Source organism: Dreissena polymorpha, chromosome 9 (genome assembly GCF_020536995.1).
Source record: "Dreissena polymorpha isolate Duluth1 chromosome 9, UMN_Dpol_1.0, whole genome shotgun sequence".
Lineage (NCBI taxonomy): Eukaryota > Metazoa > Mollusca > Bivalvia > Myida > Dreissenidae > Dreissena > Dreissena polymorpha.
Window position 1 is genome coordinate 34,149,904 of NC_068363.1, and position 15,278 is coordinate 34,165,181.

General features: G+C 35.7%; 1 protein-coding gene across 1 annotated transcript; it reads right to left on the bottom strand.

The window, feature by feature from the left end:
* Positions 1-6,485: 6,485 nt before the first annotated feature.
* Positions 6,486-15,002, bottom strand: LOC127845313 (uncharacterized). The gene is made up of 7 exons (XM_052376144.1): positions 14,856-15,002; positions 13,719-13,829; positions 10,446-10,651; positions 9,603-9,728; positions 9,119-9,307; positions 8,683-8,725; positions 6,486-7,697 (listed from the first exon to the last, which is right to left on the bottom strand). The coding sequence occupies exons 1-7, from the start codon at positions 14,896-14,898 to the stop codon at positions 7,504-7,506; spliced, it is 912 nt and encodes a 303-aa protein (XP_052232104.1). The 5' UTR covers positions 14,899-15,002; the 3' UTR covers positions 6,486-7,503.
* Positions 15,003-15,278: the final 276 nt, after the last annotated feature.

Sequence of the window (15,278 nt, forward strand, 5' to 3'; positions counted from 1 at the left end):
GTATTTAGGAGCATGGGAGATATACACCAACAATTAACGTTTCAGATGTAGGTTATCTTTAGAGATAAAAATATATAATGGTATATTATCGCATTATTCACGATGCATATTATTGATGATGATTGAGTTAATCTCAAATTAATTATAGGTCATGGCGTCTGAATAATTAGTTTTCAAGAAATCTCGCTAATATGGAGTAAAAATCAGGGGTCCGAGGAGACAGCTTACCATTTATCTTGTTCCTGCTGTTGTATCATTTGGGACAAAATGACCTCGATGTTAATTTCAACGCCGATTGTCATTTAAAGACTTGTAAATGAAAATAATGTCACACATTGTTTTTTGTCCTAAGGTAGGTCTGCCGAATTTATTTTCCACTTCAATCATTATGTTCGTCGACAGAATTACACAGATGATCTTACCTGTTTCATATTAACCCATTTATGCCTAGCGTCCTGAAAAAAGGACATTGCAAACAGCAAAGACCCAGATGAGACGCCGCATGATGCGGCGTCTCATCTGGGTCTGCGCTGTTTGCTTAAAGGAATTTCTGTAAGAAATATTCTAAAAATAGAAATAAGTATACTAGACATCCCTAATTTTGGAAATAAATTGATCCAATTTAGAAGGATGGGAGAGTCCACTAGGCATAAATGGGTTTAACTGCATAAAAGACTCGTGCAGCATTAATGCACAGGGAGCTGGCATAAAAATGCATATTATTTATAAAATGATAGAATATAAAGTTTCCAGGGCCGTCCGCAGGGGGGCGGCCCTCCCCCAGCTGGCTGTCAAGTTAGGATGTTTATATAATGGACCTACTGCAATTTTTCACTCATGGAATGGTCCATAGTACACATTCCCTCAATACAAAAGAGGAGATTTGTTGTAGTGTCCCTTATAAACAAGTGGAGTAGCGCTATTTTACTCGCCAGTGGAGATAAGCCCATAGGAAATGTTGTCTTATGGCCTTGTTCACAAATCCCCTATAAGCCAATTCCCCCTTGTGATCCTGAATGCTTCATCTATCGATGGTTGATGTAACACTTTTTTGATTGGCCAACGAAAGAGAAGCAGCGCATGGAAGCAAACGATACAGGTCTTAGGCCTGAATATTGCTGACGTTAATAATTTGTGAAAAAAAAAACAAATAATGTTGGAAGCAATTAGAGAGGTGATATGGAAAATTATTCATAACTTTGAACCGACAAGTTTTTTTGTCTAAGTCTAAGGCCGACAACTTCGACACAAGTCAATGGCAGCATATCTCCTCCGCACTGCGTCCTGACAGGTATTCGTGCAATTAATCAACAACGGAAAATACAAATAGTCCAATACTTCATCTAAAATGCGAAAAACATATTGTAAACACTTTATCTACATCATAAAATGAAAACGGTTCATCACTTCATCTGTAATTTATAACACATTCAGTCCAACAGTTCATCCACATAGGCTATAAACACGCCACGGCATACAGCATGTCTACACTGTTAGATATATTCACTTATGTCTTCATTTACAATGTAACATGTAGATATTATGAGTTAATCAAAATGTTAGGTACCAATATTATCCCCCTTTAATTTAAATGTTCCATTCCAAATGCCCATAACTGTATCTATAGAGTTAGATACAAACTCTTCAAAACTGCAGTCGGACTAGTCCAAGCGGTAGGTATGTTTGGGTACGAGTGTGAGCGCGTGTTGTATACGTTTGCGGTGTATGACGGGAAACCACCCACACATTGCGAGGGCCGCTGTGTTTACCGACCACCTACAAGTCATTATTCCTGTTAGTTATGATGATGTATAAAAAAGCATTGCTATTTTAGTTTACTGCCCACTGATGCAATGGCAATCATGGTTCCAATTATACCATAATGATTTATATAACATCAGGGCCATCAAACCAATTATACCATAATGATTTATATAACATCAGGGCCATCAAACCAATTATACCATAATGATTTATATAACATCAGGGCCATCAAACCAATTATACCATAATGATTTATATAACATCAGGGCCATCAAACCATCATGCAAAATGTCGTAAAAATCAAATTTATAGTATATGAGGTGATGACTCTTTAATGTGCCAGTATGTTTGCAGTGAATGCCCATTTTATGTTAACAATGGTCGGGGGGGGGGGGAAATACCGCATAGTATGTGAGATGACGTTTCTAAAAGATGTCACTGTTAGTACATTTCCAGTGCATACCCATTTAATGTAGCTTCTTAGCTTCACTCCATTCAATGACAATGTACATGTACTAGCGATCCGTATATTTAACCGGGCCGGCTAGCTCATACATTCTTAAAGACGATGGGATCCGCCGGTTTGGTGAATGAAAGCGCCAACTACAAAACAAATATACACGTAGTGAGACTCCGGTAAAATCATCAGCATAATAGATCATTATTCTTATCATCACCACAATGTACATTAGATGAGGTAATTAAATGGAGTCTAGACGTGTCTAGACCTAATCAGAGGTTATCTATAACGTTAATATTTAACCCATTCATGCCTAGTGGATTCTCCCATTCTTCTAAATTGGATCAATTTATTTCAAAAATTAGGGATGTCTAGTATACTTATTTCTATATTTAGAATATTTTTCACAGAAACTCCTTTAAGCAAACTGCGCAGACACATTACAGTACATGTGCACTATTTGTAGATTAAGTTCACCAGAACTTATTAACAATGTTCTTCAAACCCCCCCCCCCCCCGGAAAAAAATTAAGTTGAAAAAACAAACACGATTTAATTCATTCTGATTAATCGAAAATAATTTTGAGAGCTATTAAAGATAATCACGTTGCTAGTCAATGAATCATGGTGACGATTACTAGCACATCTTTGGTATAACTTTTTTACTCGTTATTTAAGATATCCTCTATCGAAATATTGCTTTCTAGTATTCATACCATCTCCTGTTTATACCTTTTAAATCCGAGTTATAATCATTATAATATGATTAACACACACATCCATTTGAAAAGATAAAACGTGCATAAAATACTAATGCTTGTCATCCCATCTTTTCACCAAAATTTTCCGTATTCAATGTTTACCTTTAAAATATAAATAATATTATAAAACGACGTATACGGTACCACATTTCATGAGTAATGCAAAGATTTATTTAAGAAGAGATGGTTTCAAAACATGCATGCTCCCTCACACGACTTGAAGCAGAGACAAGTGTGAGATACATTATACAACCCTTTCTCGGCGTGGATGCGGCAGATGCGGAAGTTTATCGTAGCTAAGAAAACTGGCTTCAAACGCGTGGTATTAACCTTAGTTGTTTGCAAGTGAACAACTAAAAACAGAGCTTAGAACTAAACTAAAATAATTGATAAAACAGTCAACTAGATCAAAACAAGCATTGTTAAAAAAAGCTGAGTCGAACCAATGACATTCGATTGGACCTAATCTGAGTCGAACCCATGACACTCGATAGGACCTTAACGAAACATACGCTTATCAACTGCACCACCAGAGTCAAAATTGCGAGGTTTCTTATGTTGCGCTGTTTAGTTTTATCGGTTATTGTTATCATTATAAATTACCGACTGAGACTAGGTTAACGTTTTTATATTGGCAGACTGATATTTATTTTAAACGTTAGCAAATGATTTCGTTCATATGTCCTCGTTTTCCGTTCTTTCAATTCCAAATAATGTTGACTGATAAGCGAAAATAAACGAAGGCCAGTTAAACCGTTCATAGAATGCAATTAATTTGAAATAATAATGAATTGATTTATGTTTACAACATTTTTTCTATATATCTATATATCTCTGTTTACTGCCAACCGCTCTTCCGAGTATTATAAGCAGATATGGACACTGTCGATTCCGTTTCCTGGGAAGAACCAGTACTTGATGTCTATGGAAGAGATAATGAGAAAGTTCCCCGAGAAGGAATCGAACCCACGAACTCCCGATCGCTAGGCGGACACCTCATCCACTACACCACCGCGAACTTCTTTTCAACAATAACAGGGAAATAACCCGTAGAACAATGAATAAATACTTTACAAATGTATCAAGTGTCAGGATTCCAATTCCAGCTCGTTTTCAATACATGTATATACCTTCAGGTGAAAAACAATCACATTTCACTAGCTGTAAACTGGCACAAACTAGATCCAATAACCACTTGGCATTGTGTACTTCATTATGCCCACTCGCTTCGTTTACACATTTTATTTTAAGATTCCGAATCATTGAGAAGTCATATAAATTACTCTTTCTATTAAAGCATTATACTCATAATCGGGTCCGCGAATAAAATAAATCACTAAACATTGAAGTCGACGACAAAGTATCATGTATACATCCGTTTTCCTATTGATCTTTACACATCTTCAGTTAAGTGCTTAAATATTCACCATAAGGGAAGATCACCACGATTAAAAGATTTCCGAACACCTAACAGCAGGTACCTTCCCTATCTTTAAGATCGACTGACGGGTTAACGGATACTTTTCTTTGTGTCGTCACTTTAAATATATTTCTTTAGCTGTAGGCATTTAAATCTTATATACAAATTAAATTATAACATTAAAAGCACAAATTGAAAGTAATGTGATTTCTGAAAATGAATGACGACGTGTATTTCACATGTTTGTAATCAAGTTATGCATATATTTCCAATATGTCGCGCTTCACAATGAATATTGATTTCTAACTTCAAAATGTTTGATAAGAGTAGCCATCATATATTTAAATGCATTTCAGGTAGAAAATAAAACTCGGAAATCAGACTGCCCTATTTGTTGAAAGTCTCCGTTATCCTAAGTTTCCTTTATCGGGAATCAAAGTGTCTACAACGTCATGACTATCACCTATTAAAACAGGTTATATATCTTGGAATATAATACTTTCAAAATTTCAGTATTATGAACAACAGTGATTACTCTACATGCTGGAATAGCAAACACTTTATTGCAATATTTCTAAGTATTTTTATTTTGTTGAAATGAGCACTGATTATTCAGTTTATGCTGTTTTCCAATTGAAGTTTATATTATTAAAAAAATATATACTATTTTTCATTGAATTATTTCTTCACAATACAAAAGGGTGTAAAATTTATCAATTCCACCATCCAGTGTGTCTCAAAAACTAATATTTAGGATATACATTTAAAAAAGTAACTTATCTTTCGCGCGTGAATTTATTTTTATATGTTATCGAAGTATCGCCATTCCTAGCGTGCATTTGCACCTAGCTCCAAGTAACAGATGCAAAATAACAAAGCGAAACAGTTTTTTTTAAATAATTTCCCTTAATTTTCTTTATTTGGTATTAATTTATATATTTTCGTTGGACAGAAGCTTGAATGAGTAAAAAATTATTGATTTATATTTTATTTTAATTTTTCACATTAAAATGTGCAATAATATTTAATCATGTGTAACATATTCTTATTTGATAACTATAAAATAACTGATTATAACATTGTCATAATAATTTCCTGTGGATTGTAACCAATCTGGTGAAGACCAAAGCGACAGAATCGTTGTTTTAGATTTATTTGATATAAAATAACAAGAGATGTTTGTAAACCATGTATGCCCCACCCTTCCTACACTAGCATGATCCTTTAGTGAACTCAATACTTTACATTTATAAAATAGAAGTGGCGCGGCAGAGGCCGACACGTATCCCCACGCCGCATAACGAAATAAAATTTGGGTACGAAATCAAATTTGGGTACGAAAACAATTTGGGTACGAAAAACAATTGGGTACGCAAAATTGTGGGTACGAAAAAAAATTGGGTTCGAAAAAAAATTGTGTACGAAAAATTTTGGTTACGAAAAAAATGTGGGGGTACGGGGAAGTAGTACCCGTGGACCTCTCGATAAATTTGAAAGAGGACGGGAACCAAGCTGCCTTTACTTTTATCAATGACCTTGGGGTGGGTAATGTAGACACTGATGGTCGAGATAGACCGTTTTGTCATAAGAGATGTTCAGTATTAATTTAAAGTCAATTTGTGAATAAATGAAGAAGTTATGTTAAAACAAAATTTTGAGCCCCAACCCCCATGGGCCACTATCTCCTCCTACACTATTTGCACTAAAACCTTGAAACTTACACACGTGGTAGCTATGAGCATATGTGCGATGGTGCACTATTTGAAATTTTGATCTGACCCCTGAGTCAAAAGTAATTATCATGTGCGTCATGTGTTGTTAGTAAAATGAGAGAGAATGTACTCATTTGACCTCATTTTACCCCATTTTACCCCATAACTTTTGACCCAGGGGTCAGATCAAAATTCCAAATAGTGCACCACCGCACATATGCTGATAGCTACCATGTGTGTAAGTTTCAAGGTTCTAGTGCTAATAGTGTAGGAGGAGATAGTGTGCAGGACAGACGGACAGACAGCGGAGATCAATACAATATCCCCACGCTTTTAAAAGCGTGGGGATAATAACCATATAAAGCAATATGCGTTTCAATAAACTGGATTGTTTGACGAATCAAGTTTTTTTTATTCATTATTATAAAAATGCCATACGTTTTATTTTTGTCATCAAACAAGTTCATAATAACATAATTTACGCCATTTTAATTATTTAGAATAATACATCTTACAAACAACACTTCCTTTCAGATTTTAGTGGTTACTTGAGATAAAATACAACGGATCATGTGGATCAACACGATAATGTTTACTTTTAATTATAGCAGGGCTCTAGATAACGAGAGAATGTGGTCTTTAAGTGGCAAAAATCCTATGTCGTTGTTCACTACAATCGCATCATCAAGACGATTCTTATCTGTAGCCACAAACTTAAAAATAGTAAGCAGAAAACTCTCTTTATTAGATCTTTGCTCATATGGATCACTTCCCTTTACGCATCGGTTGCTCGAAGTGCGTTTCGCCTACTCTCACTTGTTGAATAAAAAGCAATTCGGGTAAGAAATTAAATTAAATAAAAAAACAACTGATTCTGAGAAAAAGAATGCGTGCATGAAAGGTATTAACGAAACAAATTCCTTCTTTTTTTCAAATGTATTATTGTTTTGTCTTTTCACAGGATCTGAACCCTTAAATAAGAATACTCTGCCGTAGTATAGGTGCTTCTATTGTACAGCAATTACATACAGAACAGAGGACTATTCCGAAATTGTGGAGCATTATATTAAGGGTCACAAGTGCTTGACTTTAAACTATAGAGAACTATTTCTTAAGAGCGAATCAGTATTGCTGTTGTATTGTCTGCTTACAATAACAGTATTTCACAGCGAATTATGTTATATGTGGTAAATGTGTCGGGTAATCGGGAACAGAAGTGCAATAGGCATTGAGATGATCGGTAAATGAAGTGTCCATGAAAATTTACCATCCATAAACACGTAAAATCACGTAAATCAGAGATATAGTTTTTTGAATAACAGAAAACAACGATCATGATATGCCAATTAATAAACATCGTAGCATAAACTTTTTTCCACGACATTCATCAACAGTTCCAGTCACTATCATGGACCAGCAATTTCACAGGAACCTTCTGTTCGTCGATGATGTAATTTACAGCGTCTGGGCGACCCTGAAGCATGGTGACGTAGAAGCTCGCACAGATCCCCTGAATGGCCTGTCGGTATTCGTTCAGGCGAGACGAGTTGCTTGTCTTGCAGAAATGCGAAATATGGCACGCTGAAGTTGAATATTTAAAGTTATGAAACTATAAAATGAACACATTGTATTAAAGAAGCGTATTTATATCTCAAAACAATGTTATATTGATGAAATCGTTAAACACACAGAAATATATTTTCCATGCACGCCACCATTGAGATTTGAACTCACGTCTACAAAATACGGATAAATTCATGAAATATATGTGTGTATATGTATTGCCAGGTTTGCGAGATCCATCCGCGCATGAGGCTGCATGTTTAGATCTGTAATGAGTAGCAGCACTCCTTCCTAATTGGATAACTAGACTCAAGAAAGTTGGGACTAATTTTGAATTACCGCTCCAATTTCCAGCTATTTAGTTTTTACTGAAAGATTTCAAATTTTGGTGCGGTCCTGTTTTGTGGGAGGGAAGCCAAAATTGGGAGAAACTCCATTTGCCCGGTATTGTGACCACCGACCAAACTATCATGCCTCCGGGAACGAGGATTGAACTCGGGTCGCGAATGTGAGAAGCGCTTGTACTATCCAACGGCGGTCTCAATCAAATCTTTACTATATCTTATTTATGTTAAAGATAGTGCGCATGCGTACAGAGGTACTTAATGTACATTTCATTCATAGCGACTTTACTTCTTCTGATGATTTTCCGTCGCCGGGTAAGTTTCCCCGTGGAAAAATTTGATAGTTGTACAAATAACTGTATCGTAGAGCGTTTATGAAAACGAGAAATGCATGTAGAGCAACATTTAATACTTCATTAAAATTATTTATTGGCAATTTAATACCGTGTAAACCGCTGATATGTCCATTTAAGCACACATCTGCAGAGGTTGTCCGCAATCAACAAAACATTGATGTTAATGCATATTTATGCTGCACTTAAATGTTCGAAATAAATTTTTTTTATTATATTCTATTTATTAAAATGTTTATACAATATGGATGCCCATAAACAATGCGTTTAGACGTTTATGAATATCGTTACGGTCAATTATCGTACCTTCCCAGCCTATTGGGTCAAGAATATCACAGTGGCCGAAGTCCTGAAGAGAACAAGCAGTTTAAGTTCTTGACTTTCTTTAATTTAAATTCACATAACTATTCTGGTACAAATGAATGTAAAACTATATTCTTTAAATAGAAAACTAGCTATGTTTAAAACTCTTTAATTAGATGTTGGTTCGATTAATGCTCTAAAGGGGGACATTTAATCGTCTTTAAAATGATATGTTTTATATCCTTGTATTGTATTCATCATAATGAAGACGAACATATCCAAACCTTTATAAGTACAAATGTATGACTGCGTTGAATAACAACAAGTCAAAAATGAAACATGACAACGGCTGTTTCTGAAACATTACGGATGTAAACCATTTACAGTCATATGCTGTAATATGATGTCTTTTAGTGTAACATATAAACAGCTTGCTTACCGCGACCTCCATTTTTATCCTCGGGCACTTCCACAAGCTGTAGAACTTCTCAAAGCCGTACCCTTTGATATTACAGGTGGGCACACCTTCGTACGCTAGTTGGGTTGCGTACATAAGAGCAGGAATGGTGAAGTTCAAGCTCGAGGAGGCATGGGCAAGTGTGCTGAACGCTTCAAGGAAGACACTGGACTTAAAATAAAAATGACGAGTATTATATAAAATGACATGTTGTATCACATCTGTATTATGCACAGAGTATAAACATTGTACGTTTTCAATCCTTACTTCAACTAAACGTTATGGTTTGAAGCGGTTCGTCCTCTGAAAGACAGATTCAAACAGATTTGTTGTGTCTTCCAATATAGTTTTGCTAGCCTCACAAATGGATTGCAGCACCCAATGCAAAAAGCCTTGAAAAGACTTAGATATCTATACTTGTTGAAGTATTGATCTAGAGTTGTGTTTAGTTTAAGAAGGAACTTACCTGAAACGGAAATCTCCTCGATTCGATCATTCTAAGTGTGACGTCACATCCGGACGAGTGACACAGCAATCCTGTGTGGTCCCATCTCGGAACGCCAACAGTTTTGTTCGCCATGTACTTTCTTAACTGAAGGTATCAATGACACTTAATTAAATTGTTCAATTGTATCAGGGAATTCATATTACAATTGTATTGCACTTACAAAACTTACTCGCTGCTAAAAAGGGTATGCTTTCTCAAGTCTTTCATAACATGGACACCTTTAGTGTACACAAGTATATTTCAATATGTTGATAGTAAAATTTGGAAATGTGGAATGCGAATGCTGATTGTTATATACAAATTAGCATAGCTTGAAGCTAAACACGAATGCATATAAAGCATTATAATATGTTTACTAACGCATTCAAATGTCATTCAAATATATTTTGATAGTGTACACTAATAATACTTCCAATATCCAAAATTGTAATTAATTTATAGGACTATTTACATACTGAAACATAACAACAATATTGTGAAGAAGTTTGTGTCGAGGCAAACTTTTAGCCATTTATCTTACACATTTAAATTCACTGGAGTATTAGGCACTATTCTGCCCGAATAACCAATTGCCGACGTGTTAAATTCTTCGGTTAACATATTCATTTTCTTGAAATGAGAGATTCACTTTTTTTTTATTCAACAGTTTATTCAATATACAACTCAATACTTAAACTTGCAAAATAGCGTTTTGAGGTAGAAAAATTGCATATTCGAATTCTCGAATGACTGGCTGAAGATAAACCCTTACGAAGAAATAATGTGTTTGGTTCTATTTAGATAAATTTAAAATAAACTTACAAAATCAAACTCTTTGAAGTAAATGTCTATGTCTTGCTCAAACTGGCCCGTGTTCGCAGGGAAATAGTAGTCAATACCGAACACGAACAGTCCGTGGGAGGCCAGTTTGGACAAGAATATCGAGTAGAGTTCCGTCAGTACGAGGGTGTTAAGGCCGCCCACATAATAAACAACCGCAAACTCACCCGCGCCCTGAGGGAAGAACACTGCAATGGAAGATGCTTTGTTCCGTGAAAACTGGGTTTAATGAATGTGCGTAAAGTGTCGTTCCACATTAGCCATTAGTTTAAACCTATTTATTTTAGCTCGATTGCATAGAAAGTAATTCCTACTTATTTGAAATGCTCTCGAGTCCGTTTCCTGGGCCTAGAACTAGTACTTGGTGTCTATATGGGAGATCGAAAGAACGCTCCCACAGCGGGGATCGAACCCGTGACCTCCCGGTCGCTAGGCGGACACCATATCCATTACACCACGGCGACCATTAGCCATTGCAGTTCGCTGTTAATGTCTCTTCGTTAAAAGAAGTCTCCTCCTAGCGAAACTCCAGATGATTCAGGAAATGTCGTCCCTGATGAGCTTGACAATATAAACACATGCATTGTGCCCAGTTTTCACAGAACGAGGCTAAATTTAAAGCAACAGCTGAGATACGAGTTTTGACCTGTTTATAGTCCAGGGTGAAGTATCATGTGACTTTATGGGGTTCACTTATGGATGTTTATGGATGTAAACACACCGGTAAGCGGTGCTTTTTTCAAATAACTTTTTGTAACAATTGTTCTTCTGAAGAACTGCAACTTGTGCATAAAAGACAGTTTTTGTGCGACAAATGGCAATTTGAAAAACATCAGAATTACTTTATTTAACAAGCCTGTGTTCTTGTCCAAAAATTCGATTTTTACAGTAGTCATATACACGATAATGCTGCACGCAATGTGAAATTGTGGCACCGATTTTAGACGTATTCAATGTATTCTAAAAGAATTTTACAAACATATTTCAAAAACGTTAGAGATTTGCAAATAAAGTTCTGAACGGTATGTTGTCATTCTGTCCAGCCGGCGTGTAAATCCCTGTGGACCCCGTTGATCATGCACCCTGTTGTCATCAGTGTATTTTCTGTCAAAATCTGAGCGTTCAGGTCTCCCACCGAAAAATAAATATCTCCGAGTGTACAATGGGAGAAACAAAGATACCACTTAGTTTAAACGTAGTTATTGGCATAAAACATGAACCAGTTTTGGAATTCAAGTTTTAAAACATTTCTAAAAGCATGATTTAGTTCATGTCCTAGTAGTTCTTAAGTATACATGTTTGTATATATTAGCCTCGCTCGCGGACGATAGCGTTTCTAGCAGCTCAATTGGGCGTTGTCGGTAAATGTACTACTAACAAGTACCTGGTGTACTCTGAAGTATACTAAAATTAACCCCGTTTACATGCAATTCATAAATCATCAGTATAAAGCATCATCAATCAAATATTACTGACTTCAATACACTTTATACAAATTTGCGCCGATACAGACACATTTCCTATTGTTTGTTGCGTTACAAAAATTGTGTCTATGTGTCTTTGAACCAATCTGCATATATTAATGGGGTTTTCCCAACAGTGCACATATTGTATTCATGCAGTAGGTCTCTGCTGTACAGCAGCGAATTATGTGCAATTGAGAAAAACTGAAGATAATTATGTTTATTATCCTGACTACGTGTTAAAATTTGTATTTGAGAGTTTTATCATCCGCCTGTTATCTAAACAATGTCATTAACACTAGTCTAGGCTCACGCTTCTACAAGTAAGCCAACTTGATCTGATTACATCTCATAAGAGGCCACATTCGTATGACCTTTCAATAACAAATCGTCGCCTTCATAAGCATTTAGCATGGTGATCATTAAGGATAGCCAAACAGCCAATCTCCACGCAGAGTTGTTGTTCCATGCTCTCACATACAATCTCTGCTTTGACAAGAAAGTCCTTCCAGAAGGAATTTATGTTTTGTTTAAGTATTATTTTCTGAAAAGTAGTATTATTTTCCTTTATATTTTGCAAATAGTGTATACCTTTAGGTTCAAAATAAAAATAATTACCTAAATTAAAAATAAAATAACAAAAGGAATATTATTGTACCATGTGGCTCGGCTATAATCATGTCATTGGTTATAACGGCAGGGATTTGATCAGGCTATGCTGGTTCCAGTCTAATCTCTGCGCGGAGGTTGCAAAACCGCTTCACATAACGCGATACCAAAAGGGGCCGTCAACCAGATTGACGAAAAAAAGAAAAGTTCTAAAATACTGCATTTTTTACAATTATTAGTTTATATTGATTAAAATATCACGACTGGTATTTGACATTACTTGAAAAAAAAATGTTAAGTTTTAATATTTTCAGTATATTCGGTAATAAATTTTCGCGATCTGAAATCGAAAGTACATCGCGAAAATAGGTGAAATAACGATATGCACACTATATATCACGCAAGTAGATAGATCATTTTATAATAAAAAATATATACAATTCACTACACGTGCGCAATTTGCATTCCTGGGTTTACCACGTGGCGATGATGATCAATCTACTTGCGTTTTTTATAGTTAACTGATAGTTACCTGGTAGACATACTCAGTAAAATTGTACTACCGAATAAACTGAAAATAGGAAAACGTTTTTCAAGTAATGTAATATACCAGTCGTGATATTTTAGTTAATATAAACTGATAATTGTAAAAAAAAATACGGTATTTTAGAACATTTCTTTTTTCGTCAATCTGGTTGACGGCCCCTTTAATTGGTTGAAAATATACACTTGCAAACCACAACCTAACTTGACCTCTCAAGCGAAATCATAAGAACATGTTTGTGAACACTACCTTGGGAAACGTTAGGATGTAGTGATAATGAAATCAAGTTACACTCATCCACGTTCGAGTGTATTTAAACAAAGATGTGTGTGTGTGTGTGTGTTTGTGTCAGTACCAACGTTAAGTTTATAACAACATTTTTCTTACATGTATGAGCCTTGTTCTGGGAGAACTGGCCTTCATGCGTGGGCGTAAAGTGTGCAGTCCGTACAGGCTAATCAGTGACGACACTTTAAGCCTAAACTGAATTTTGGTTAGAAGAGACTACCTTTATAAGAAAAATACTATAAAAGCAGAAAGGATTGTCCCTGATTATTTTGTGGGAACTGCACGGGCTAATATGATACGACACTTTACGCACATGTATTAAGTCCGGTTTTCTCACAACGAGACAGGTACCTTGAACATGTTTAGGACTTGTATCTGTTGTTACGGTGATGTCTAACTTTGCCACTTCTAATGGTCCGTCCGCGTATGGCGACCCCTCGTCTATAAATATTCCTTGCGAACCTACGATAATAGGAAATATATTAACAAAAACCCTGTCTATATACATGCCTTCCGAAAATAGGATATATACGAACATAAGCCTTGTCTATAAATATGCAATCCGTACTTCGTAGCCAAACCTAGAATATATGCGAATATCAGACCTTCGTGGAGAAACCTAGGATAACTGCAAACATAATTCCATCGTGGTCAAATCTAGTATGTATGAAAACATAAGCCATTCATGCCAAAACCTCGGATATATGCGAACATAAACCCTTCGAGGCAAAATCTTGGATATATGCACACATAAGCCATTCGTGGCAAAACCTATGATATATGCAAACATAACCCCTTCGTGGCCAAACCTAGTATGTGTGCAAACATAAGCTATTCGTGCCAAAACCTTGGATATATACGTACATAAACCCTTCGTGGCAAGACCTAGGATATATGCGAATCTAGCCCATCGTGGTAAACCTAGGATATATGCGAACATAACCCCTTCGTGATTAAACCTAGTATGTATGCACACAATGGTGTATGCGAACACAAGCCCTTCGTGGCCCTTGTTTTGCCCCATCATCATCATCATCATCACCATCACCATTAATCATCAATCAGCATCATCATCATCATCTTCATCATCATCATCATCATCATCAGCATCATCATCATCATCATCATCATCATCATCATCATCATCATCATCATCATCATCATCATCATCATCATCATCATCATCATCATCATCATCATCGTCATCAGCATCATCATCATCAACATCATCATCAACATCATCATCAGCAGCAGAAGCAGCCGCTACATGATAACATAAATCAGTATCAACATTATTGATAAGTATTTTTTAGTGGTAAACGAAGTGGAAGACGTTAAGTTTGTTGTATACAAACTTGATGACAACATACTATTAGTTGATTTATGATGTATGCAATAATAAATTCATATTATTTATGGTTAAGTAGACTTATCGAATTCTACATATACCGTTACCGCGACATGCGTTAGTTAAATACAATTTCTTACCTTTGCTTAAAATAATGGCGAAGAGTATTGCAAACCCGTTCATGTTGTAATATTTACTACACTATCATACATATGATAACAATTTTGTATCGTTTATCAACACATTCAGGCGTTAAATAATTGATATAAAGCCTTAGATAACACTTTCATATTGTACAAAATAGGTTACATTATTGTATCCGAAATAAAAGATAAATACAGATGCAGGGGATAGCGGGTATGGGGGAAAGGAAATATATTACAAGAGTCAAGAGTAAAGAAAGTTTAGTATTGAGCAAGGAGAGAGAGGAAGGGGAATGACGAATTGGCCAGATACAGTTGTTGTTCGTGTTTTATTTTGTTTAATCATTACATTGACATTGAATGTGACTCACAAGGCGGATACTGTTACCGTTTATTTTGTTATTAAGCTTTCATAAATAA